This window comes from Asterias amurensis, chromosome 22, assembly GCF_032118995.1.
Source record: "Asterias amurensis chromosome 22, ASM3211899v1".
In the NCBI taxonomy this organism is placed as follows: domain Eukaryota; kingdom Metazoa; phylum Echinodermata; class Asteroidea; order Forcipulatida; family Asteriidae; genus Asterias; species Asterias amurensis.
In genome coordinates, this window is record NC_092669.1 from 8002859 (window position 1) to 8030017 (window position 27159).

The 27159-nt window shown below is 39.7% G+C and overlaps 1 protein-coding gene across 4 annotated transcripts in view; it reads left to right on the top strand.

Moving 5' to 3' along the window:
- The first annotated feature begins 267 nt into the window (after positions 1 to 267).
- LOC139953899 (battenin-like) overlaps positions 268 to 27159 on the top strand; it is a 74285-nt gene continuing 47393 nt past the window's right edge. For 3 of the 4 annotated variants that reach the window (XM_071953499.1, XM_071953502.1, XM_071953500.1), the window contains exons 1-6: positions 268 to 518; positions 11413 to 11538; positions 12925 to 13004; positions 14378 to 14445; positions 17183 to 17257; positions 19414 to 19466. In XM_071953499.1, the coding sequence (XP_071809600.1) occupies positions 11446 to 11538; positions 12925 to 13004; positions 14378 to 14445; positions 17183 to 17257; positions 19414 to 19466 (369 nt within the window). In that variant the 5' untranslated portion in view covers positions 268 to 518; positions 11413 to 11445. Of the gene's footprint in view, positions 542 to 11412; positions 11539 to 12924; positions 13005 to 14377; positions 14446 to 17182; positions 17258 to 19413; positions 19467 to 27159 lie in introns of all 4 variants that reach the window. The other variant, XM_071953501.1, reaches the window with a different exon arrangement.

Below are 27159 nucleotides of genomic sequence, written 5' to 3' on the forward strand. Positions count from 1 at the left end.
ATGGAAATTTGGCTGGTTATCCTGTTTTTATCTGGCAAGAAATTTCATGATTAGCAAGTTTTTGTGCTTAGCAGCGCTATGAAATTGGGCCATGGAAGCAAATCGAACGCAGCTTCACCTCCCTGTACTGTATGTGTTCTATTTTCTGATTGCCTTGCAAACGTTCAGGGTCCACTCCGAGTTCGTTCCCTTGGCCGAATCTCGTTTGTCGCTCGCCCCCCTGTATGACAACAATACGTGGATGCCCTGTGTGGGTTGGAGGATGAGCAAACTTGGAGAGTCAATTTCGGGATGGGGAAATTCCGTGTTTAGTTCTTGTTCCCTTGTTGTTCAATCATGACTCAGGTTGGACTCCTACCACCTACTACCAGGGCTTAGCACACTATTTAGCACAGTTTTCAAACTCACAATTTATTTTGAGCGGCCCCATGGATGGGCATGAGCAGAGCCTTTTATTTGTACTATTCAGCAGTGCGTCTCGACTGTGTCAACTGGTCTGGTCAACGCTCTGAAAGTTGGTAAGGTTGACTTTTTTAACTGAGTAAGTTTCCCCACCATTCAGGAATAATTTTCAAGTCTAACCATGATATTGATATGTACGGAGCTTAGACCCAGTAACTGGGGCGCTGTAAAAAGGAGTACATTATCTGTCGTACGACAGATAAAGTCAAAAATTGTTGAAAAGGAGTTCAGCGCCCCAGTTACTGGGTCTATACGGAGCTATAGATAACTTTCCGTATGGCGCCACCACTTTTTCATTTATTTATACAAAAAGAGATGAGCAATGAGGTAAACCTACCTAGCCCACCTTGTTGAGCTGTAAACTAAATGGCTCCGCTTTTAACATCGGTCTCGTCACTGTCGCCATTAATGAGACCGATGTTAAAAACGGGGCCATTTATATTTACAGCTCAAAAACATGAAAAAGGTGGGCTAAGGTAAACCTAGCCCCATAAACTGGTCCAATCCACTCCGTATCCTTGGCCCCAGCACCACTGATATCAAAATCATTCGGTTCCTTGAAAAAAACGATCTGCATCATGAAACTTACCGATCTAATGCTTCAGAAGTTGCAGATAGCACTACACTTGGAATCGTTCACATAGGTATCACAGATTTTGAGTAAAAATCAAGTGAATTTTGCGTGTGAATTTTCTCAACTAACGCTCTTTTACCGCTAATACCGATATGCCGGTTGTCCCCCGACCGTGCGCAGATTTTTTTCCCAGGACAAACGTGTGGAACCATCTGCACACGTTTGCCTGGGAAGAAAAGATACCCAATCCGTGCTTCGTGTACAAACAGAATTCGGGTCATCTCGTACCCAAGTCAACTCGTACCCAAGTCAACTCGTACCCAAGTCAACTCGTACCCAAGTCAACTCGTACCTAAGTCAACTTGTACTCGAGTCAACTCGTACCTGAGTCAACTCGTACCCAAGTCAACTCGCACCCAAATAAATGTTTACAATTTTTTTTTACTCGTCCTGATAAATATTGTAGTTTAATTTATTTATTTATATTGTTAATCATACATTTAGCTATTCATTGTTGCAATGATTTCGTTTTCTTGTTTTTTTTCATGTTGCAGTTTTTTTTTACTGAGGCCCTATCGGTGGGGAAAATTAATCAGAGAACATTTTTTTTAATATAGGCTTGTTAGAATGAATTGTTTGGGTTTTTTTATTCGGAAAAAGATAATAAGAATTTACGCAAAGTGTTTTGGTTGGAAAAAGTGGAACAGTATATTTGTTAAAATGTACTTGTTTGAATCGGAAAACGATAATCAGAACATAACGCAAATGAATGAATTAAATGAATTCTTACCATGAAATTTTCTTTTGGGAACACTTTAACAGGAAAAACACCAAGGTAAACATGAAGGGTTGCGTTTTCGTGAAATAATGCAGCTTCCAACGTCAAAAAAATCCCGTTTCGATCGTTTTCTCACAGTGTTGTCTGTTGTCGTGCGTACGCGTATACATTCGCGTGCAAGACGCATGATGCAAGCTTAGACGCATGAATTCTTGGTCACCGTATCTTGACTGCACAGCGTTACCAACACAATTCAAAATGTGCGCGTCGCGCGTCTTGCGTACACACGGCAGACTGTGAGAGTACGGACAAAGATGGGAATTCCTTAACGTTGGGAGCTGCATTGTTTCATGAAAATGACGGATTTGTGAAGAATATATGACGATCAAAACCCACCGCAGAAAAACATATGCTGCCATGAAATGTCAATGTGAATCTGTTGAAATTGGTGCTTTCTTGCAGGTAAGATTTGAGTTATGAAGCTGTGAAAATTTTCCGCCCCAGAAATTTACCCTGATGTCCAGGACGTCACTGTAGTACAAAACGAAAGTGTAAGGCCGCCAGGGCTAGGTAGGACCCTACCAGCCTACATAATATCTGTACATGTATTTCTACCTCTGCGCTATTTCCAAGTGTGCGTTGCTGACCGAACATTTATATTGCAAAGTAAGTTGTTTTTTATACAACTGATCTTCAAAATCATAAACCCATGAAAATGGCTGTTGACGAAAAAAAGTGTTATTAAGGGCAGAAATTAGCGGGTAAGATCGTCCAAAATTTAAAAAAAGCAGTGGTTGAGTTGATGGCGAGTTGACGGCACAAGCGAGTTGACAGCAAGTAGTAGGACCGAAGTTGGGGCGTCCCAACTACAGTTCCGTCCCAACTTGATAATTGTCCATAGAGCTGACTTTCACTGCTGAACTCACACAACCTGCCAACCAAGAATCAACGTCACTTTCGCATGCTCAAAGACATCTAAACTTTGAGCAATTTAATTGTGACATTGAATTAAAAACTGTCAAAAGGGGAAATCTAAGAAGTTAGACCTACTATACAACACTACCCTAATAATAACTGCCACCCTAGATAAGCATACCCCAGTATCAGTCAGGAGTGTTCAATTATGCCCACAATCCACATTCTTGGTACAGTGAATCACTGAGGACCCATAAGCAGAGACTACCTGCTACAGAAAGAAAATGGAAAAAGTCAAAAAAGACCAAGACACTCCATTCCTAGCAAGGCATGATGAAACCAATGTTTTTGTTTACGTTGGTTTACTCAGCAGGATCTATAGTTTGGACGTAAAGCTAACGGTGGTTGATTGGTGCTCTTGAAAGAAAAATTATACATGTTGTACAGGTGCCTCTAGGCCAACATACTAGGGCTTGAAGAAATAAAATGCTAATACGTGAAATGAACGCCACCCTGGCATTACAACTGTGCAGGACAGAGTGGTGCAAGTAAAAACAGCTTCCACTGCTCACAGAATAGCAGCTACTCCTTCTTGGAAAGCCATTACAGATGGAGCAGTGAGGACAATCTCAGGGAGGGTGTTCCACATTGAGACAGTAGTCCAGAGGTAGAAGGAGAATCCATAAAGCTGGTAGCGGCTTGTAATGAGTTGGAACTTGTTTGGGTGGTAAGATCTTGCTGCTGGGAGGCATTTGTGTGAGGTAGACTGCAGTATCAATGGCGACTATGTTAGTGGATTTTGTAGAGTAGGGTTAAGGCTTGCAGTTTGTCGTATCCATTCTAGGGTTTACCATTGTAGATCTTGTGCTGTTTAGATACATTTTCCGGACAAACATGGCTGCACGGCGTTATATTATTCCTTCTAATGTCTTTCTAAGTGTGAGGGTTGCAGACAGTGTTACAGTACTCCACATTTTAAAATGAGGTCTAACGAGGCTAGTGTATAATCTTTCTCCGATCTTTGCTGAGCATCTCCTCAAGTTGCGACGAAGCAGGCCTAGAATTTTATTGGCTTTGCATGTACATGTAACCTTGTCAATATGTTTCTGCCAAGACATGTCGCTCGAGAGTGTTAGGCCGAGATAAGGGTTTTCCGTGAAAGAAGATAGACAGTCGCCTCCCAGTTGGTATTGGGTATTTGTAATCTTGCGTTGGCAGGTGAACCTCATGATGTGGCATTTTTTATTGTTATACCTCGGTACAAATTGTGAAGTTTGATTGGTCGAGAGCCAATCATGTGACGCGCAACAAAAACACATGTTACATGGCTTGACGGGCCGGGTAACATGAAAAGTGATGTACACCGGTGTACATCACCTTGATCGTTCCCAGCGTTGGTCGATGATTTCCAGAGCTGTGTACGAAACAACCGCGGGTTTAAGGGAATTGTTTCTTGTTCGTCTGCTTATTAAACAATGAATAGTATACACATAATGAATGTTTATGAGTGCAATGGTGCGAATATGTTCATGAGTTGAAAGATGGAATGTTCTATTCAGCGAGGCGGAGCCGAGTTGAATGGAACATTCCAGCTTTCAACGAATGAACATATTCGCACCATTGCTCGAATGAAAAACATTCATTATTTGTTTTATATAACATCCAAGTAGATCTTTGTCATTTTGATTGGAAGATACAACTTTCAAAACAACGTAAACAAGGCGTAGGCCTACAATTTTTATTGTGAAATTACACCTGTTTCTCTTTGGGTCGGCCTGTTGGATTCAACAGTCACGATGCGCGTTCTACAGCTATTTTGAGACACGCAGAAGCCGAATGCTAGTAATTTTATTTAATAATGCCTTGCAGTAACACTGCCGCCTTACCAAAGACGCCCGCACGCAGTGATGTTTTTACTCAGCTTATTCGTTCCATCCGAAAAAGTACCATTGCACACTGGCAGCGTGCAATGGTACTTTTCGGATGGAACGAAAAAGCACATTGTGTGACTCAGCGTGCAATGGTACTTTCATTTGCTATCATGTGACGGACAATCCTCCAATCAAATGGCAAGGGTCTGCTTGGGTGTTATATAATCCGTGCTATAATGCCTGAAGAACAACAGAACTTCGAGAAGAGAAAAAACAATTATGCAAAGGTATAACAAAACAATTGTTGCACGCTGTGACTGGGTCCATGGGTTTTGTACACCCTCGAGGGGAAATGGCACCCTCGGCTTCACCTCGGGTTCCATTTTCCCCCTTGGGTGTACAAAACGCCATGGACCCCGTCACAGCGTGCAACAATTGTATAATGTTGAACTGCAGTTGCCAGTCAATTGACCATTGATGAAGACGGTTGAGATCTTGCTGTAAGATTTCACTGTCATTTCACACCTGGAGGGCGTCCCAAAGTGCCTCACTGTTTATTAGCTGGGCCTTAATTGATGATTGAGATGGATCTATAAATTAGGCAGTCATCTGCAAACAGACGTAGTTTAGAGGTGATCCCAGTTTGCAAATCATTTATAAATATGAGGAAGAAGAGTTGTTCCCTGTTGACGCCCAGATAGTACTGGGGCCCAGTATGAAGACTGGCCATCTGTGACAACGCGTTCCCTGATTTATGAAGTGCGCGATTATCTTATGCGCTGGAGGGTCGGCTGGCACACCCAACAATTATGGTGTAATTGTCTTGTCTGTGCGGCCTGTCCGCTTCCAGAACGATGGTATTCATGAGTTGAAAATGTACTATTCTGGGATAGCACGGCCGTTCCGCGTCCAAGCCGCTGATATATAGTTTATGACCTGAAAATACAACTTGTTTATTCATGAGACTTATTGTTATACCAACAATAGCGCCCGGCATGGATAGCTCATTAACTTCGCCGCGCTTCAACGCACATGGCCGTTCTTCCGCAGACTGTCTGAGGTCCTTAGCAACGGTGGTATTTGCTGTCCAGTCCGCGGAGGAACGCTCGGGAGGTTTTGACAAGGCGCCTAAGCATGGACAAGGATGTTGTGATTGTTGAAGTGGGCCATGATGTTGCTAAAGATGATGTGCTCTAGGAGCTTACAACAGATGGAAGTGATCCACACAGGACGATAGTTGGATGGTATACTCCACTTCTTGAAGATGGGTGAGATGTTTGCAACACGCCAGTCAGTTGGTAAAGTGCCTGTGACCAAGGATTTTTGAAAGATATGGGTCAGAATTGGTGCAATCTCGATTGCAAATTCTCTCAAAACACAAGTGGGTTGCGAGTCAGGGCCATGTACATCTTACATCTCTGGTGATCCAAGGTTTTGTTGGGTTGGACCTAGACATCTTTGGTGGGATACTGTATGTTTGTTCATCAAGGCTGATACATGTAGTTCCGATTTGAATGTATACATAGGTATCACTGTGCCCTGAAAAGAGCCAAAGTAGCTTAGCACCAAGAGAAAATTGCTGAAGCAGACAACAAGAAGTTATTCGATGTTGTTCAAAAGATGACAGTAGAACAGCCTGACCAAGTCACAAGTGTTGCCATCTCACAACTCAAAGACGGAGATTTCCCAAAAGTTAGCTTCATTGTTCCAAGACAAGATATCATGTAGGAATACTACGGAACGAAGACCACATGCTGACCTCATTTGTATAGACCCGGCCCACAAGCTGGTTGCAAAGGTACAAGGTAATAGTCATGTGCGTTGCCTTCAGGAAATCAATCAAATGTCAGACGCCGATATTCACACAATCATAATGTCTGCCTGTGTCTTCACCAAATGCCTCGACACCCTTCTACCTGCCATTACTGACATGGTGAATCAATCTCTAGAGATTGGTGTGTTCCCCACCTCACTTAAATCAGCTATGGTAATAACAACACTGAAAAAGCCTAGTCTAGATCCAGAGGAGCTGAAGAACTTTCAACCAATATCCAACCTTCCATTCATAGGAAAGATAATGGAATGTGTTGTATGCATGCAACTCATGACAAGCAACTCTCTTTTTCCCTCAAGGCAGTCAGCCAACCTACGACATCACAGTGTAGAGACTGCTCTAGTGCAAGTAATGTTCAATAGGCCTGGGCATATAATTCAACTATCCAGTTAATGGCGAATAGCTTTTCCTGACGGTAACCGTGAAAACTTTTTTTGACCTAACAGGATATTCGTAAGGGGTGCAGATACATGTACCTGGTATAAACTGGATAGTCCTCTAATTATAATAATAATAAGACTTGTAATGCGCACATATCCACCCTGCTGGGTGTTCAAGGCGCAGTAAAACCAAAAACAAAACAAAAACAAAACACAACACAAAGAAAAACAGACACAACAAAATTAGTCATTGAAAACCTGTGACATAAGATAAGTTTTGAGAAGAGACTTGAATTTTGCAGTACAAACACAAGATCGAAGATTAAGTGGTAGAGAGTTCCAGATGCGTGGCGCAGCTGAAGAAAAAGACCTGTCACCCCATGAGTGTCGAGACTTGGGTTCAATGAGGAGAAGCATAGAACTTGATCGAAGATTCCTTGATGGAGTGTAAACGTGAAGCAGTTCAGAAATATAGTGGGGAGCTTTGCCATTAAGAGCTTTGTAGACAATGAGCATCAGCTTGAAGATGATTCGTTGAGAGATAGGCAGCCAGTGTAGTTGTTTCAGAATGGGGGTGATAGAACAGGATTTTCTAGACAGTATTTTGGAGCCGTTGAAGTCGGGAAATCTGGTTGTTAGGAAGACTGTAGAGAAGAGCATTGCCGTTGTCAAGACGAGAAGTAACAAATGCGTGAATGACCTTTTCAGTGGCACTTTTGTCCAAGTACTTGCGAATCTTACCTATATTCCTGATGTGATATGATGATAAACGAACAATGTTGTTGATGTGTGGCTGAAGTGTCATCGATGAATCAAAAATAACCCCTAAGTTCCGAGCTTTCAGCGAGGGAGCTATCCGAGCATCACCGATGGAGATGTATGGCACTGAAACCTTAGTTAACTGTTGACGTGACCCAAATAGAAGGAACTCTGTCTTATCATCATTTAACTTCAGGAAGTTTTGTTGTGTCCAACGTCGAATCTCTTGGATGCATTTCTCAAGTCTTGCAATAGATGCATTGGCGTTTTCTTGAGAAGATTTAAACGTGATGTATAGCTGAGTGTCGTCTGCGTACACATGGTAATTCAGATTAAATTTCAGGATGATGTCACGAATCGGTAAAGTGTATAGCGTAAACCACTGCGGGCCGAGTACCGACCCCTGTGGCACAGAGTAGTTCAAAACAACAGGGTCGGATATCACGGTGCCAATACATACATGCTGAGTTCCATTAACCAGGTTCCTATTATCCGTTGTGCGGAGTCGCTACATGTATATGATTGATGCGACTACCGATTTGAGAGGATTGTTAACATGTGATTGAGGAATGCCATACTACATTCAGTATAATCAAGCAATGGAAGAATACGCCCTTTATACTAAGCTTTGGCGATATCTCGATATAATCAAAAATCGCGATACCATTTCTTAGACAATATCGTATCGTCTTGATGTCTTGTTAATCGAATTATCGGCAAGTCGTAGTTTTGATGAAGTATCTTGATGTTCCCTAATTGAGACGTCTTGCAACCACAAGGGCTGTTTAAAAAAGTCCCAGAAACAACTGCAAGATTCCACAATTGATCTGGAAATACCAGGGTTTCTTTGAAAAAATAAACATTAAAAGACTCTAGCCCCCAGGTGGTCTCCCACAAACACTGCAGAAGTAACACAATGTGTCATTTACCTCCCCTGTGTGGGAGCCTTGTGGGCCCGCCTTGCTGCGAACTGCAGACCACAATGGGATCATATTACACAAACCACAACCCATCCACAACCCGTTTTATTAATGAGAGGTCACCCCATGTGCACTATGGATGCTTACTGGTTAGCTAGAATGAAATGGGCGGGATCTAGCTAAATATGCTCACATGTAAGAACAGGCATCGTAAGATGTCAGAATTCTAAACTTCAAAAAGTATTGAAATAGGGCATCGCAAGATGTTATAATTTGTTTGTCTAAAATATAAATCGCGATATAATCGAATATCGCAATACTTTCTTGACGATATATCGTGGGAAAATAAAAGCAATATTGCCCAAGCTTACTTACCAAGTTCTGGTTTAGTAATCACATGTAATCACCCAGATACCTTACAGTCACTGGGCAACCTGGCGTCTGTCATTTTTAAGAACATCCAGTAAAACATCCAGTAAATGAAATGGGACGTAATTTGTCGGCACGCAGAGGATTGGATTTTGGTATGGGCACAACAATGGCTTTCTTTCACTGCTGCGGAGAATTTTAAAAAAAAACTCAGAAGAATTAAAAATGTTGCAGCTGGGATTAGGAGAAATACCATCAGGTCCGCTCTATTTACCAGGTTTGACTCGGCTCTGCTGTGCATAAGACATCCCACGGATGAAGTTAAGGAGGAAGACTGGGAGCAGGAAGAAAAGGTTCCAGAGTACCAAGATTCAGAGGTGGAATTCCAGAGGACACTTTTATAACTCTTGATGGGATCAGCAATCTTGGTATGGTCTTAATGCTCACCGATACCTGGGATGGAAATGCACAGTTCAGCTTTGTCATTCCTGGTTATCGAGTGTATTTGATGATGCCATTTTTGGGGGTCAGTGGCCAGCAACTCACAAACCCTATTATATTAGCATAATAATTGACATAACACTTGGGTATTTCAGAGTTCACTTGATAACATAATAATCTGACTTAACCTATTTCACCTTTCGAAAATGCACTATGGCGTGACCTAATCAAAGATCAAATTTTTTAGATTAATCCATGGTTTGTAAATATTTTTGCATCTATATTTATGTGTTGTCAATGGAAAGAATAAATCAAGTGCATTGCCTACAGACTGGTATAATGCATAGCTGTGTTAACTCAGCATCAAGAACATCATTCCAGTCTCCCGAACTTACGAATCCGAGAATCTTTCACTATTGTCCTACCAGGGCTAGTTGAAGGCTTAATAATGTACATGAAAACTGGTTCAAACTTCATGTGAATCGCAAAACGCGAAAGGAATTTCCTTGCATCACAGATGTAAATAGTGGGTTAGTAACTATTTGGTTCACATAACTTGCTTCACATTTACTTCCGCATGAAGTATGAACCAGGATTATTGTTTTCCGTACTGTAAATGGTTCCAAGTTGGTTTAGGGGAATGCCCTTTCATTTAGGCCTGTTAACATGATGTGTAAAAGTTCCAGCACGAGAATGAAAATTGTTTAAGTGTCAATTAATAAATACCTTGGACGGTTTCAAGTCTCTGATTGGTCAAAACCCGGTCACGTGGGTTTAGGGGGATGCCCTTTTGTGAATCGCAAAACGCGAAAGGAATTTCCTTGCATCACAGATGTAAATAGTGGGTTAGTAACTATTTGGTTCACATAACTTGCTTCACATTTACTTCCGCATGAAGTATGAACCAGGATTATTGTTTTCCGTACTGTAAATGGTTCCAAGTTGGTTTAGGGGAATGCCCTTTCATTTAGGCCTGTTAACATGATGTGTAAATGTTCCAGCACGAGAATGAAAATTGTTTAAGTGTCAATTAATGAATACCTTGGACGGTTTCAAGTCTCTGATTGGTCAAAACCCAGTCACGTGGGGGTGTATTAACGCGTACAGTATAAAGACCGGCTTTGGAAAATAGCGATTAAGTGGCGCCGTAATCAGCATACACTGTGTAAAACTAGTTGGCGCGTTGCATGCACTGTAACGCATGCTTATTTATATTCATGTTAGTTTCATTGCAACTTTGCGCGCTTTGCGCTGAAAATGTATCAATTTTGAGGTAACAGGTGCACGCGTATAGACTCATTTGTCCATAATGGTCTTGTTTACAGCGACTTGCTAAATGAACACTGAGCTCATGAGTGCGTTTTAATGCACAAAGAACATCTATCAGCCAATCATTTGCCTGCTTTGACACCAGTGAGGACGCTGAACAGACCATTATTTAAAAGAGTCACTGGTCTCAAAGTATCAGTAATGTGATTAACGCACGAAAGAGACGGGAACCATCAAAAGCTAAAATATGGCCCCTGAATATGTCTGGAAGTATCGCCGAGAGAAAAGTCACAAAATTTGGAAAATTTTAGCCGTTTATGTCATTTAAAAGGTATTTATTAATGGGGTTAACAGTATGAGGACCCAGTCTTCACTGCGTGGTAATGACCTTGGTTGGTGGCTGGCGCTATTAACAGACCTCACCTCCGGCTAGGTCTGTTAACATCGCCAGCCACCAACCCGGTCATTACCTTGCAGTGAAGACAGGGGTCCTCGCACTGTTATTCCCTAAGTAGAGTCCAGTGATATAATCTTCTCATTGATTATTCCTTCTCTTCTGGTTTCTATTCCCGGGGAGCCTTAACCTATCCTGAACCAAACTCTCTCTCTCAACCACAGACATTACATGGTTGCTTGTTGCAGTCCTTTATCTGGTGGTCAGTCAACACCTCACTGTTTCACCTGCCACTGTGAGGTCATTCTTCTTTAGAATTTGTGCTGCAACAAACATAATAGATGAAATGTACAAGTTTAAGTCACTTATAAATATGTATTTTCCTTTATTTTGAATGTGAATCTGCATTGCTTTCTACCATTGTCTACTGTTTGATCAATCCACAGAACTTACATTTGGAAACCATTGGTTTAACCATCATGTCAGGTACTAGTGAGAGCAGTAATCAAACAGCACAGCAACCATTTAATAATGCAAGACATGAAGAATCACAAGTGTTTTATCGCAATTGGGTAAGTAATCATTCATGTCAATGTTGGTTGTACACATCTTTAAAAGGGTAGGGGTTGGTTTACTTTTTGTAGCTGACACAAAACACAATGTCCACAGATTTACATTAAACGGTTTGAAGATATTGATGATAGAAAGCTTCCCTTACTACATGTTTATTACTTGCTGAGGTGCTGTAGTTTTTGCAAACCTGCTGTCAAGTCCATAGGGAACAGAACAATAAAACCTGTGTAGAGATTTTAAATACATTGCACAAAACGCTTGAGGTGTCAAATTACATTAATGAACATTGATTATAAACTAAAAAAATAATGTCTAGAGCTTTAAACCTCAAAACTTATTAATCATTGTGAATAATTTAGTTTCTTCAGCAAATTTTGCTTTAAAATAATCCCAAGGACCACAACCTTTGAAAAAATAGTTTCCCTTCGGCCTCAGGAAATAGGTTGCTCTTCTGGTCACTCAAAGTTCCTCGTGGGAATAGTCAATATGTGTATAATAGTTAGGGTTTTTATTTTCTAGTCAAAACAATATGATATTTGCATACAGCCCTTATACTAAATGTTCCAATAGAATGTTTGCATACAGCCCTGATACATAGATATAGAATAGAATATCGCGCGTCACTCGTGCGCCCTCTAGTTCTTATATATAACTCTATGAGCAGGGCATTGTGGGGAGCCAGACGGCGCTGTGTGGTAAAACTCTTAGCATTAATGCCTGCCAGCCTAGGCATGAAAATTTAGTAATTCATTCTACATGTAAGTATTTGCTTGTAGAGCCCAAACACACTGCTGTGGTGTAGGATTTTCAAAGGGCATCAAGGCAAGCATAAACAGTTGCAACTTAGGGCATTGAGGCAATAGTAAGGGGCATCAATGGCGATTGCTGATGTTGCCATCGTGAAATACATGTATAAGGGTTGTGCATCTGTGGCCTGCTTTCAAGATATGAATGATAAAGTCATTAATTTATCACCCTTTGTTTTAAGTCAAACTTTTATTTTGTTTGTTATATTGATTATTCACTGTTATTATCCAGCCAGGAAGTGTTGAAAACATTTGAAAATGGCGACTGTGAAAACAAGGATAGCTTTTAAACACTGAACCCTTCAGCAAATGTCAACACTTTACAATAACCTCACTCAATGATCAACCTCCAAGCTCTTACTTCCCTAATTCACCATATATATCAAATTCCCACACCCTTTTTGTAGGAGGACCCAGAACTGGGGAAAATGTGCATTGAGCAACAGATTTTTGTCAGTAAACATGGTAATGTGTTTTATTACTTTTATTCAGTCGTGCGTGTCTCTAATACATGTAAGACTAAATTGACTTGAGTGCTTGATTGTTATAAGGAACTGTACATGTACATCTTTCACACAGGCTGGATTCTTTCTTCTTGGACTCTGTACACACCTTCCTTGTGCCATAATGAATACTGCTGCAAATACAATAGTCCTAAGGTTAGTATTAAACAGGACATTCAATAACATACCTTTCTGTGTCAGTTTGGTCGACCTCAGATTTACAGACACAGGCATACTAACTACATTTATCTGCCTTATAAATTGAACTCATTCCAATGATCTCATTCTCCCACCTACATGTAAGAAACTTATGGCACGATTTTTGTTTTACTTTTTTTAATCTGAAAATATTTTAAGGCTAAAATTATTTTCAGACATTTATTCTCCACAGAAATTTAATTTTGGGTTGATATATTTACTATTTTTAGTGAAACATTTTTAGTAAAAAAAATATACTAATTATTTTTATACTATAAGCTTAAAGAAAAGAACTCCCATTACTTGTCACATTTTGATAACTACCGTTTTTATCGCTTGCCCAAATTATTCCCAACGGGCTACATATCACATTCCCTTCCTTCAGGGAATCTTGACCCATCCATTTTGAAGAAATGGGACAAGACACTCACTAACACGTCTTTCCATCTGTCAAATTGATCAAGTTGCTGGAACATCAACACCAACAATACATTGACAACCAGTCACTTGAGATAACGGACACTGAACTCCAAAGCTTATACAATAGCATACAAAATATAATCAGATCTATAAAACCTCCAGCACATTGTTTTTTCTTTTGATCGTTATGGGTGTGAATCATCATCCATCACTTGCGACCCTCCCTTTGAATTGTTACATGAGTCAAAGAGCTTCACTTTGGAAAAGACGACCATCGTTCATGAGTCAGTGACCCCTCAAAAGTGCTCGCTTGTTTGGCATTTCATTATTGAGCAATGTCGAGAGGTTGCGTGCAGGACTGGGTGAGAGAGGGTGATTACACGTACCTTGTTCTCCCTCGTTGAAAATCATTCTCGCACATTTTGCTCGCATTTTGAGGGGATAACTACCTTTAATAAATAATGTATGTAAACGTATAATAATGTATGTTGTTTTGTTGCACGTGATGGAAAGCCTTTCATTGGTCGTCAGACTGTTGGTTGTTGAGGCATCAGCGTCCTCTTAAACTGCAACAGGCATAGACTTTTGAAAGGAGTTTATAAATAGTAAAAGATCAAATAATAAATCTCCTTTTAGTATCTAAGACTTTTAATTTTGTTTCAATATAAATTAAAAAATTGTTTGTGTATTTTATTAAGCTAAAATTCATTTTATAAAAAAAGTTGAGTATTTTATAGTACAGATTTCTTCATAGATGTAATTTTAATCAGAGATTTGTTTGCAGAAAAGAAATATGTTCTTCGTTAAAAATTTCATGTCATGTAGATTTTCTCTTAAGGATCTGAGTTCATTTTAAAATACTTGATAAATACTTGATAAATACAGGTGTTTGTTTTGATTAATGTTCACAGTAACAACGCAGGTAACTTTGTGGCTACTGTATACGGTGCAGGCAATGGAGCTACAACAGTTGTGAAAAGTAAGTTAAGTGTATTCTAGGGGTAACAACTTTAAAGCCATTGGACCCTTTCGGTAAACACTATTGTTCAAAGCCCACACTTCGTGTATCACAACTTCTATATCAAATAACAAACCTGTGAAAATTTAGGCTCAATCGGTCATCGGAGTCTGGAGAAAATAGCGGGAAAACCTACCCGTGTATCCGCGCGTTTCGCCGTGTCATGACATGTGTTTAAAATAAATCCGTAATTCTCGCTAACGAGAATCGATATTGTTTTACTGTTTTCTCAAAAAGTAAAGTATTTCATGGAATAATATTTCAAGGGAAGTCTTTCACCACTACCTTCTGTAAACCCTGTAAGTTATTTGTAAATCTGTGAACTTTTTTCTTTTTTTTCTGTACCGAAAGGGTCCAATTGCTTTAATAAAACATATTAATTTGAATGCACCAATACAGTTTTCATGAAGTGATCATTTTTCTCTTTACGATGTGTGCAGGGATATGATACCGTTTACACATTTGTGTTACAAACCAGACCCTGAGTGGACAAAATACAATTGATGCACGCTGTGACGGGGTCCATGGCGTTTTGTACACTCGAGGAGGAAAATGGAACCCGCCTCGGGTTCCATTTACCCTCGAGGGTGTACAAAACCCATGGACCCCAGTCACATCGTGCAACAATTGTTTTGTTTCACTTTTGTAAAGTTGTTATTCCTCTTCTCGAAGTTCTGTTGTCATATTCAAACATTATTACGACGGACTATTCATTGTTTTATAAGCGCACGAACAAGAAACAATTCCCTCGAACCAGCGGTTGTTTGGTACACAGCGTGAAATCGACCAACGCTGGGAACGATCAAGGTGATGTACACCGGTGTACATCACTTTTCAGGTTACCCGGCCCGTCGAGCCATGTAACATGAATGTTTGTTGCACGTCACATGATTGGTTCTCGACCAATCAAACTTCACAGTTTGTTACCAATGTATTTCAATAGATTTTGGTACAGTCCATAGAAACCTAACAAATAGGCCATGGACAAAGACATCTCAAAATAAAAGATATATCGCAGTTAAAGTGAGTCAATGGTTCTTCTGTACATGTTTGTACATGTATCGATATGTAAGTTGTAACATTGTGTCTTCCAATTATGCACATTCTTTAAAATGTGAAGGAAATTTCCAAGAAGACTGAAGTTGTTTGAAGATTTGTGAAGGAACCACTTTTACATGCAAAAGCAAAACATTCAAAAGTAATCTTTATACCCCAATGTAGCTTGTTTGTGTTTACATGTGTGTAGACACTGTTCTACATAAAATGAGAAAGTGATCTTGCTGAATACACAAATACAATTTCTGCCAACCAGTCACAAAAGTTTCACTATTAGTTTTTTGGGTAACCATAAGGACATGATGTTATACCCAAACTGGATATATTGTGTGACTGGTTTGCAAAGTAACCCATGTCAAAGGAGCAGAAAATATAAATTATATATTCTTGCATATGGGCATGACGGAACAGCATGAGATCACAAACTACAACAAATTGCTTCTATTCTAGTGCCCTTTTTCCAATTCTTGGCTTGGGCTCCGTCATTATTTTTAGTGCAGTGATGACAATTTGCAGAGTGTTTTCAACATTAAATGGAGCCCGGAGATGAAGTGCACAGTAAGCACAAAATCGGGTGTTAAGCAGCTCTATAAAACTAGGCCCTTGTTATAAGAAAGCATTGTCAACTATGAAATGTTTTTTGATGCAGAATTTTGAGAACGCGAATTAAAATTTAATTTGTGGAAGACCACAACTGTGAAATTGTACCAAAAAGAAAGGTTTGTAAAACAAGTTTGACACCTTGCTGTGTGCAGGTATGGTTCGATTAGTCTAACTGGACCCAACAACCATTTTGGACAAGTGGTCATTGTTCAGTCATAACAATGGTACATTAGGATCTCAGTGCTCAGATAAGGAATTGAAGCTGACATCAATATAATATTGATGCAGCAATATTTTTGTATAGTTTTATTTGAACTCTAAAAAAACATGTTTGTTTATGCTACACATGAATTTCAATCATGTCACATGTACATACCATGGAGGAAGGAAGAGAAGGAGCTCGAACGAAGGGACTTCAAAAGTCGAACCCGTGGTACCGCAACCGTTTAACGACACCTCATAATCACCCACATACCTTACACAGACAATGGGCGACCTGGCATATGTGAGTTTGTGCGTGCGCACTTGGTTCTTCACTCAACTATGGTGTCGTATGTCGTATGGATATAATACAGAAAAACAACTTTTTTGAGACCTGATAAAAATTGTGTACACTTGTGCTCACCAAATCGAAAAACACAATTGAATACCAACCACCCTCGTATGCCTAAATCCAAATTTTGATCCACCGCTATTGACCGGAAAGTCACAAAAAATGTAAAAATATGCCATGATGTTTCAGCGAAACACCACAAACGGTAAATGAAAACGTGTATATTCACAATTCTTGTCTCCAATGATTCAACTTTACACGCAGGCAAGAGCGCAGACTGGCGGTACCACACGTTCTGTACAAAGAGATTTAATCCTACTCATTAATCGGCCGTCCAGCTGAAGGTCTCCTATCTTTTTCCACTGGCCAGACAGGGGCATTGTCAGAGTATTCTTTTACTCTGCGATTTTGCGGGTCGTTCGAGTTCCTTGTCTTCCTTCCTCCATGCATGTACCAAGTATTTGTGTATTTTTTTCTTTTCTTCAGATGTCAATGCATTTCTCCTGTTTCGTGTTTCCTACGGAAGTCGGTTTCTATCAAACAGTATCCTTATGCTCTCAGGTATGTACATACAGATGAAGTGCAACCCAAAAGCGAATCTCATACAGACAATCAGTTCATATAATCTCTCCAAACATCATTTTAACTACATGTATGCTGAAACATGTTCCCTGCACAGCTTGCTACATGTAGTTAAAGATCACAGCAATACATGTAATACAGTCAACTCTTGTTATTACAAGTTTTAACCACCTTGTTATATTCATGAATTTGTTGTAGAATATTGCTGCTTGTAAATTGTTCAACTTGAAAATCAGTTCCAATGTGGTTTCATGTCAGGATGACAGTCTTTAACTCGGGTGAATTCCTGATTTTGCAGCAAAGTTATACAACCTTGAGAACGATAACCACCATGGACCAGGGGCTGATTTCACGAACGCGGTTTGATCATTGCAAAAGCTGAAAGTCGATCTCTAAACCCAAAATCCATCGCAACGATTTCACTAAAAAATTCGCGATGAGTATACTCATCGCAAAGATTGATTTAGCGATGACAATCTTGTGATGACTCGTAAGTGGTCGCAAAGTAAAAGTTAATCGCAAACTAAGGATACATTGCGCCACTTTTGTGCTTAGTTGTTAGAGGTGTACAATACTGTACGTTATGACGTTTAGTTTTTGCGTGATTTAGAGTAAAATGGCGCTACATTTAGTCTTTACGGTATTTTACTGGGAGACTCATCAGATAGCCAATTATCAGCGATGCATCTGATGCCAAGAGAGGTTAAAATTGGTAAAGAGGAGACACTATCTCAGGTTTGATTATTTTAACCATAATTTGTGACTACAGTAATGTGGACCTTTACAAATTGACGTTGCAGCCAAAAATCTTCCTTTCTGATTTAATATCATGCACCACTTTTCGGTGACAACACTTTTGACAATATTAAAGTCACCTGGAAATAGATTTTTTTTTCTTTTTGAAACAGTAGAGAATATGTTTCTGAACAATAAAATAATTTGTTGAGTAATTGTTTTTAACGATTTATATGTTTAAAGGCAATGGACACTATTGGTAATTACTCAAAATAATTATTAGCATAAAACCTTTCTTGGTGACGAGGAATGGGGAGAGGTTGATGGTATAAAACATTGTGAGAAACGGCTCCCTCTGAAGTGCCATAGTTTTCGAGAAAGAAGTAATTTTCCACGAGTTTGATTTCGAGACCTCAGATTTAGAACTTGAGGTCTCGAAATCAACCATCTAAATGCACACAACTTAGTGTGACAAGGGTGTTTTTTCCTTCATTATTATCTCGCAAGTTCGATGACCGATTGAGCTCAAATTTTCACAGGTTTGTTATTTTATGCGTATGTTGAGATACACCAACTGTGTAGGCTAGTCTGTGACAATTATTACCAATAGTGTCCACTGCCTTTAAAAAAAAAAAAATAAAGTTGTGTGGGGGTGACTCCGCCTACCCCTTTTGTGACGTCAATTGAGGCAGACTGTGCCTTGGTCAAACATCAAACACACGTACGTACAAGTACATTTAAGTCCTTGTCGTCAGTTTTGCGCTTCAAAAAAGTTTTTTTCCTGCATTTTTCCGGCAATGTCGACAAAGTGTATTGCTGCTGGATGCAGCAAAACAACTAAAACCCGTCGGCTTCGAGAATCCGGAATACACTACACATTTTGACATGAAGAGAAAAGTTCTGTTCTAAAACATGATGCCATCCCAACAATTTTTCCCAGCTAGTGGGAAAGTCAAAGATGGTACCTAAAAGATGTAACGAATCTAAAGGAGCATTTGCCTAACGTGAAAAAAATCAGGTATTGTTTCAACTTTGAGGGCATGTTTTTAGCTTGTGCCACGCATCACTACAGCGCCCTCTCGGGTCGGGCTTATTTTCGCAAACAGACGTTAGTGAAATCGGCCCCAGAACTGGCATTTATGCACTTGCACACATATGTAACAGATGTTAATTTGCATCGGGAATAAACATTTGAACATTAAGGTATTAAACGCCTGATAAAACACACCTAGCTATATGTAACATAAATTACCATACAGTTTTTGAACAATGGGCCAATATTCCCATGGCTTTTAAAAGGACACCGTTTTCCTACAACATTTCTTTATGGTCCAATACAAAGAATGCTTTGATAAACTGTCCTTTTTAATTTTTTTGTTTGTCTGTTTTTACCACTGCAGGGATAATTGGACTAGCATTTTCTCAATCATTTCCACTTGCAATTGTTTCAATCGTAAGTATTTTACACATAATTTTTTGTAATAACTGAGTGACATGTTCACTTGAGAATCCAGTTGGCTTAGTGTTTATCTTGCCATGCCTTTCACCTCTTCGGAATCTAATCTACGGATTCTGTTTGCTGGATGGGGTAGAGTTAATTCAGGTCTTCATTTTATTTTGTGTGTGTGACCTCACATGACCTCTGCTTCTGGCCGAAACGGGTCAAAAACGGTGTTTGTAATTCAAAAGTGACAACAGTTATGAAGCTGATTTCAACGATGTTAGTGTCTGGCAAGGGTGGGCAATTAAAGAAAAAATACTGATGGAGTCACAATATGCAAGAGCACCCTCTAGTGGCAGGTTGAAAACTCTTCTAAATGGACTTTTTGAAGATGTGTTTGGTGAAGTTTTATGTATTCACTTCAAAATTTACACACATGTTGATCGTCAGGCAGCCATCATGTGTGTGAAGTTTTAGATCAATAACTTTCTTCCTACATTGCTACGTCAGAAAACGTATTTTGTTTCTAAATCTACCTGACAGTAAATAAATAAACAAGCAAACAAATAAATAGGACGAAGATGCATTGTTTGGTTAACAAGTTGGATTCGCTTGGGCAAAAAGACCTGCTTTATTCGTAACTCGTTCAAAATTCATACAAATTCAATACAATACAAGTTGGTTACAAATTGCATAACTCAATCTAAACCATTAAATTCTTCTCAAATTCAATCAAACTCATACGACTTCAATTCAATACAAGTTGGTTACAAATTGCCTAACTCAGGCATAATCATTCAAATTCTTCTCAAATTCAATCAAATTGGTTTTAAATTCCTAGGTTCTTTGGTACTATTAGCGTGAAATCGGGGCTAGGTTTGATGTATGCATTTCAAGCTTTTTCTGTTTTCCATCTACCGTGACGAGATATCAGAGTGGGAGGGAGATGAGCATTGCTCGCAGCCGTTGCTCCACCTGATCGGAGACTGTGGAGTCCATATCGTCCAATGTTGGGAACCAATGGCTGCAAGGCTTGTAGGACGGTTTCACGTGCCCTTGTGTAACTCCGGCTGTACTTAGTGGGTACAAGTCCTTTTTTTTTAAGGTGTAAGCCTGCGTAGTACGGGCAAATCCGAGTTGGGTGGATCTGACAGGGTGTTTAAATACCACTCGACAATAATGACTGGACATTTTGGTTTGTATGTCCTGGCTATTATGACTTTGTCGCCTGATGGAGTTGGTCAGTTTTAGATTTTTGTAGATGTAACACGAGACGGTCTGGTGTAAATGTATAGTCCCGTCGTCTGATCTGACTGATGTCGTCAAATCTCAAAAATACGGCATAAGTGATGAAACAAATGAAAAGAGTTAGAAGGTCAGCCAGTGTCGCGGTTGGATGGCCATGTGAAACAAGTAGTTTTTCTAAAATGTCGGGTGAAATGGGCTCTTTTCTCTTGACTGGTGTGGCGTGGAGACGTTTGTAACCCTGTAGTGCTAGTTTGAACATGGGGCTATAGACCCACTTGATACTTGCAGCGAAAGCGTCTGCAGCAGTTTTCTCTTCAGATGTCGCAGAGAGGTGTGTGATGTTGAGGGTAAGATGGAATGGGGCAGCTGGTATGGTCTGGATTCTGTTTTTTGAGTTTGCCCAGTTCTCCCATTTAGTCCATCAGCAGGTTAGGTAGGGACTTCGCGAGTGATTGCAGGGTGTGATCCTGGATCGAGTTGCTGAAAGATTTTCATATCTCTGTCGATAAAAAACAAGCATACAGGAAAACCAAAAGTATACATTTTGCTACCTTCATAACATAAAACTTTGCCTAATGAACTACTTGTCAAAAACAATTCGGATTATAAACAACAACAACAATGGTAACAACAACAACAACAACAACAACAACAACAACAACAACAACAAGGTACTCGGTATCAGTCCAGCGGTTGCTGGCGCTCGGAGGCCACGTAAAACCCCCTAGTTTCTAGGAGGGAACGTGGTTGCATCCAAGGACACCAAGTGGGGGTGCAGTCCCTTTTCCTTGCAATAAATCTCGGGAGGGAGGGCTAGAAGGGGAACAAGGTGTAATTACTCAATCGAGAATGAGGAATTGTGCTCGGAACAGGGTTTATACCTTGTTGAGAGAGCATTAACAAAGGGATATGCGTAATGTCATTTTCTTCCTACATCAGAAAATGTATTTCTTTTCTAAATCTACCTTACGGTAAATAAATAAACAAGCAAATAAATAAATAGCACGGAGAGGCATTGTTTGGTTAACAAGTTGGATACGTTTGGGCATGAGAGTCGCCAAAGAAGGGTTTCTCTTTTTCTGACTGTTTTGTTATAGTAGGGCGGTACAATTCAATAAATATACCAACGTCTCAAAAGAGAAAGTCTAAAATATCTTGGATAGATAGCATATAAGCAAAATATATTCACAAACATCTGGCGCACAAATCGACCTAGTGCATTTGCACTGAGTAACGGATTATGTAAATCCTCTCATTTGTCAAATAGACAGTTATATAGGCTTTGTAGTCTGGACTACCATTATAGGGCCAATGTTCATTGAATTGAATAATTCGGGATTCTTTGTATAGTTTAATCTCAATGCCAATGTAAGGAATGTTGGTTCTGTGCAAAAAAGGCGAATTGTTACCCAAAGAGTATGGGTGAAAGGAAATATTCACCAATTTCCAATCTAGAACATGTTCGTTCAAATGCAAGCCGTCTGGGCAAATCAGTGGCCAGGAGTGTGAGGAGGGCCATTTTAGAACGACTAATGTACCGGCTGCTTTGGATGGTTTCATGAGTCTGATGACTGTGAATATAAGGGAAACAGGTGGGCAAAGGTAATTGTTATGCCCGGACCAGTATTGACAAAATGTGTCCACCCTGGTAACACCCCTGCACCAAAACCTGGTGTTGAATGCTTTGAGTTTTCTGTTCTGAGGGGATGCAAATCAATTTATTGTGTGCCCCATGCTAAATCGATTGTTGCAAAGGCATAGTCATCAATGGACCAATCATCGTAGTCTACGAATTTGCTTATTTTATCTGATATCTTGTTCTCGACCCTGGGTAACCATTTGGGAACAATGACAATGTCGTGTGAATGGCAGATGGTGTAAATACCGATTACTAATTCTTGTAGATCGGGCTTAGCGTCCCGCAACTTACAATGTGTGGGACGTTTGCGTTGTCTGTTAAGCATTTCACTTTGTGGTTTGCCAGAAAAGATTTAGATTCTTTGAGAACTCTGAGTACAGCGGCTAGTTCGCGCCATGTTGAGCTGTTGAGTTTTTCGGCTGTGGTCCAAAGGCCATAAAATTGCATTTTGGCTGAGTTGTGGATGTATGCGCACATAGCCCCTAGCTCTGGCATCTGAGGAAATTTGAATCTGTGGTACCAACAAGAATTTGAATGGGAAGCCATTTAGTGAATGGATGTTTCGTATCCAGAAGTCAAGCTCGGTAATGACGCCACTTGTGAGAAGTATTGAGCTTGCCCAAGATTGGCGCTCGTTGATTGTGCTATAGCATTCGCAGGTCATGAGTCTGGCTATTGGGCTTATAGCGGGGGTCATGGAAATGAGTTGGCCTGCAATGGAGGCTAGATCCCTTACTGAGGTTCATGAGTGTGACGCATGCAGGGACAAAAGATTATGAATAGATGACGTTAATTTGTCACGCTTAGCATTTGGAATGTAAAGCAAAGATGAAACATGAGTCTATGATGAAACCCAAAAAGTTAATGCTTGTGGAGGGGTTCCAAACGCACTTCTTTTTGCTTAGAACAAAGCCACTGCAGGCTATTGTCTCCTGTACGATAACTGAGTTTTTCGAAGCAGCATGATTGGTTGGAGAGATTATGATACCATCGTCAATGTACACGAATGAAAGTATTCCTTGTGCGCGCCAATGATGTACTAATGGCCTGACTACCTTTGTAAATATATAGCATGCACTGCTGAGCCCAAGTGAGAGATCTGTGAAAACCTAATACTTTACGCAATTGCATGGGTCCAAGAAAAACCCAGGTATTGTTGGTGAGGGGGAAATATATCAATGTGATGATAGCCCGACTCAAAGTCAAAAGATAAGTAAAACTGATGAGGTCCGTGGACCTGGGAGATGTGCTTTAAGCCTTCGTATTTGAATTTAGTTAATGAAATATACTGGTTATTGTATAACAGTTGTGCAATTGCGGTAGTCGCAAATTGGGAACAGTTCAAACTTCATTTGTTATTTTTCGTGAAAAATGGTAGAGGTTATTAATAGTTTAAAGCGACTTTATATCCCGATGCAATTGTTTCAGTAACTTTGATCCAAAAAGGCAAGCAAGCTTTTAATTTACCTTTAACTGTCGCTAGGGCTGTAAAGCCTGGGTTGATCTCCGAAGCTTCCCAGTCTCTAGGTAGAAGGAGGTCTGGTTGTTGCAGGTCCGGGCTGCTGGTGGCTTGTTTGTAGTGCTCTGAGGGATGGGCAATTGGGACGGACATGGCCCGTGAGGCCGCACTGGAAGCACATTATGCGGTCGATGTTAAAGTTGGGGCTGGTGAAGTATGGGCAACGAAAAAGTAGTTATTAGGCTGATAAGTCGCAGGAGTTGGAAAGCTGATCCCGCAGTTCTCGCGAAATCTAGACTGATTTCTAGTTTTCTTGGATGCATCAGATTTTTTTAGTCTCTTCTCGTCGTCCAAGTTGTCTGCCAGGTTGTCTGCCAAATACTCTTTGACTGTAGCCCAACCTAGGGATGAGCGGTCGGCCAGTTTGATAAGCTTCTGTCGCTGTTTTACTGCATCCAAGGCCTCTTGGAGGGTTGATTTTGTGTTGGTGAAGTCACCAAGCTCGAGAAAACCCAGAGTGGACTAGGCCTTCATAGTGGTTAAACTGCTTTTTGTTCCCCTCGCTTTTAAAAGGAACTGCAGTTTCTGAAAGCTTTTGCTTTTTAGAAGTGGTATCCACTCTATGTTGTAGATGCTGAATAGCACTCAGTATCTCTTGATTAGAGACTTGGGCCTGGCTTTCAAGGCTCATGGTTGAGAGTGTAAGATGTTTAACGTTCAGCAAAAAATACAACGAGCAAGGTGGAAATTACTCAATCGAGAATGAGGAATTGTGCTTGGAACAGGGTTTATATATACCCTGCTGAGTAAGCATTAACAAAGGGATATGCGTAAGCGCTTATGGCGCAGTGTTTGTTCGATAGCGAAAATAAATGTCACGTCATTGGGGGTCATGGGACGTGGAATTAAAGGTGCATTTTTTAAAGTCGTATAACTCCCGAAGTACAATAATGATGAGATCAAGCTGAAACTTTGAAGGTTGTTAGATATTGGCAAGTTCTTGTGAAATGCAGCATGATGACGTCATCACATGATTTTTAATGATTTTTTTAATTTTGTAACTTTAAGTCATAAATTGCAACTGGACTTGGTATAATCTAAATATTTTTTTTAAAGCCAATGGACACTTTCGGTAAACAGTTTTGTCCAAAGGCCCACACTTCGTGTGTCACAACTTACATATAAAATAACAAACCTATGAAAATTTAGGCTCAATCAGTCATCAGAGTCGGGAGAAATTAACGGGAGTACTAACCCTTGTTTCCGCACGTTTTGCCGTGTCATGACATGTGTTTAAAATAAATCCGTAATTCTCGGTATCGAGAATTGATCATTGTTTTAATGTTTTCTCAAAAAGTGAAGCATTTCATGAAATAGTATTTCAAGAGAAGTCTTTCACCATTACCTTCTGTAAACCCTTTAAGTTATTTGTAAATATGTGAACTTTTATTTTGTTTCTGTTCTGTAAGTGTATACAATAGGGCTAAATAGGTTATAACTGCTTTGAATACAAAACAAAATTCAAATTCAGTTGAGTAATTTGAAAGTTTTATTAACGAAACAGCTATGCATTTGTGCACTGCAATCATGTCTAGTTTTTTGGGGGGCATGTATCAAAAAACATTTCTACCTAAAACTTTTTGTCTTTTTGCTACATGTATGAATTGCCAATCCCAAATAAATGCAAATGCAGTTTTTATTATCTCAATCATGTGACCAGAACTTCTTCTAACAGTGAGAACATAAATTACAATAAAAATCTTGGGTAATTAAAAGCTGACATTTTATCACAATTTCTATTCAGATATTGACTGGCCACATGGTAACTAATAATACGTCTGTTCCCACCAGGGACTTTGAGTGACAAGAAGAGCAACCTATTTCCCGAGGCCGAGGGAAAAACGCCCTTCTTCTGGTCACTCACAGGCCCGTACACTAGTTACCGAATTATGCCAGTCAATAATATGTGTTTTATAACACAGCTCGGTCTTAAATGTGACCCGCTACGTGAAAATGAGTCAGATGTCGCCCAATGCATTATTAAGTAATGGACAGTTTAATGTGGGGGGGGGGAGAAAAAAAGAATGTTTTCTTTTTTTGTTTGTTACTTTTTAAGATCTATATTTGCATGGTTAACCTTTAGAACACTTACTTTTAGGCAATAAAGCTATGAATACAACAATTTTGTGATAATACTTATGTCTAATTTGTATCCTTTTGCGTGAAATGGTAGTTTAAAACATCACTTTACTTGTAATTCGTTTTTCAGAAAAAAATGATGTATTGGCTAATTTCAAACAGAAGTAACTCAGCAACGCGATACCAAAGCTTAGACATATACCAAATTACTGCTGTTGGTGTGTTCTTTCCAGCCATGCATACATAACTCAATCCTTGAAATTGTCAACATCTGACTCATTTTCACATAGCGGGTCACAAATGTCAAATAAGAACATAAAAAGGAATTTTGTAGTTGTTGTTCACGTTTCAAGCCAAGAAAGGGCACTGTTACTGCGTGCACATGTTTGGTAAATAACGCCACTTCATTGGAGAAATGTGGACATTTATACCCAAAGTCAAAAATCTTTAGAAAATATGGCTAGTTACAGAGTTTACTTCTACATGTACATGTAGGGAATAGTTCTTTGCTGACAATGGTTGTTTGTGCGTTCACTGTGCTGTAGGCCTACATGTACTGTGCGGTGAGCACATGGCTCAGTGACTATATAGGGTATAAGCACAGCCTGATTTTGGACCACGCTTAATTAATCTTTAATGCAACTGTCAGCATAAAACCTTGTTAACAGTCCACTGTACTGGAACATGAGCAGTGTTCAAAACTTAAATTGAATTAAATATGAACTGAGACTTTCAACTCAAGAGGGCTTTTAAGGCCTTGGACACTTTTGGTAATTACTCAAATTTTGTATAAATAGCATAAGACATTTACTTGGTTTTGAGCAATGTAGAGCTGTTGATAGTATGAAACATTGTGAGAAACAACTCCCTCTGAAGTAATGTAGTTTTTGAGGAAGAGATAAGAGAATGTGGAAAAGGCGTAAAGACACTGGACACTATTGGTAATTGTCAAAAGACCAGTCGTCTCACTTGCTGTATCTCAACATATGCATAAGATAACAAAACCTGTGAACATTTGAGCTCGAAGTTGGGAGATAACTAAAGATGAAAAAACAAAAACCTTGTCAGACGAAGTTGTGTGCTTTCAGATGCTTGATTTTGAGACCTCAAATTCTAAATCTGAGGTCTCAAAGTAAATTTCTTTGAAAATTACTTCTTTCTCGAAAACTACGTCACTTCAGATGGAGCCGTTTCTCACAATATTTTATACTATCAACAGC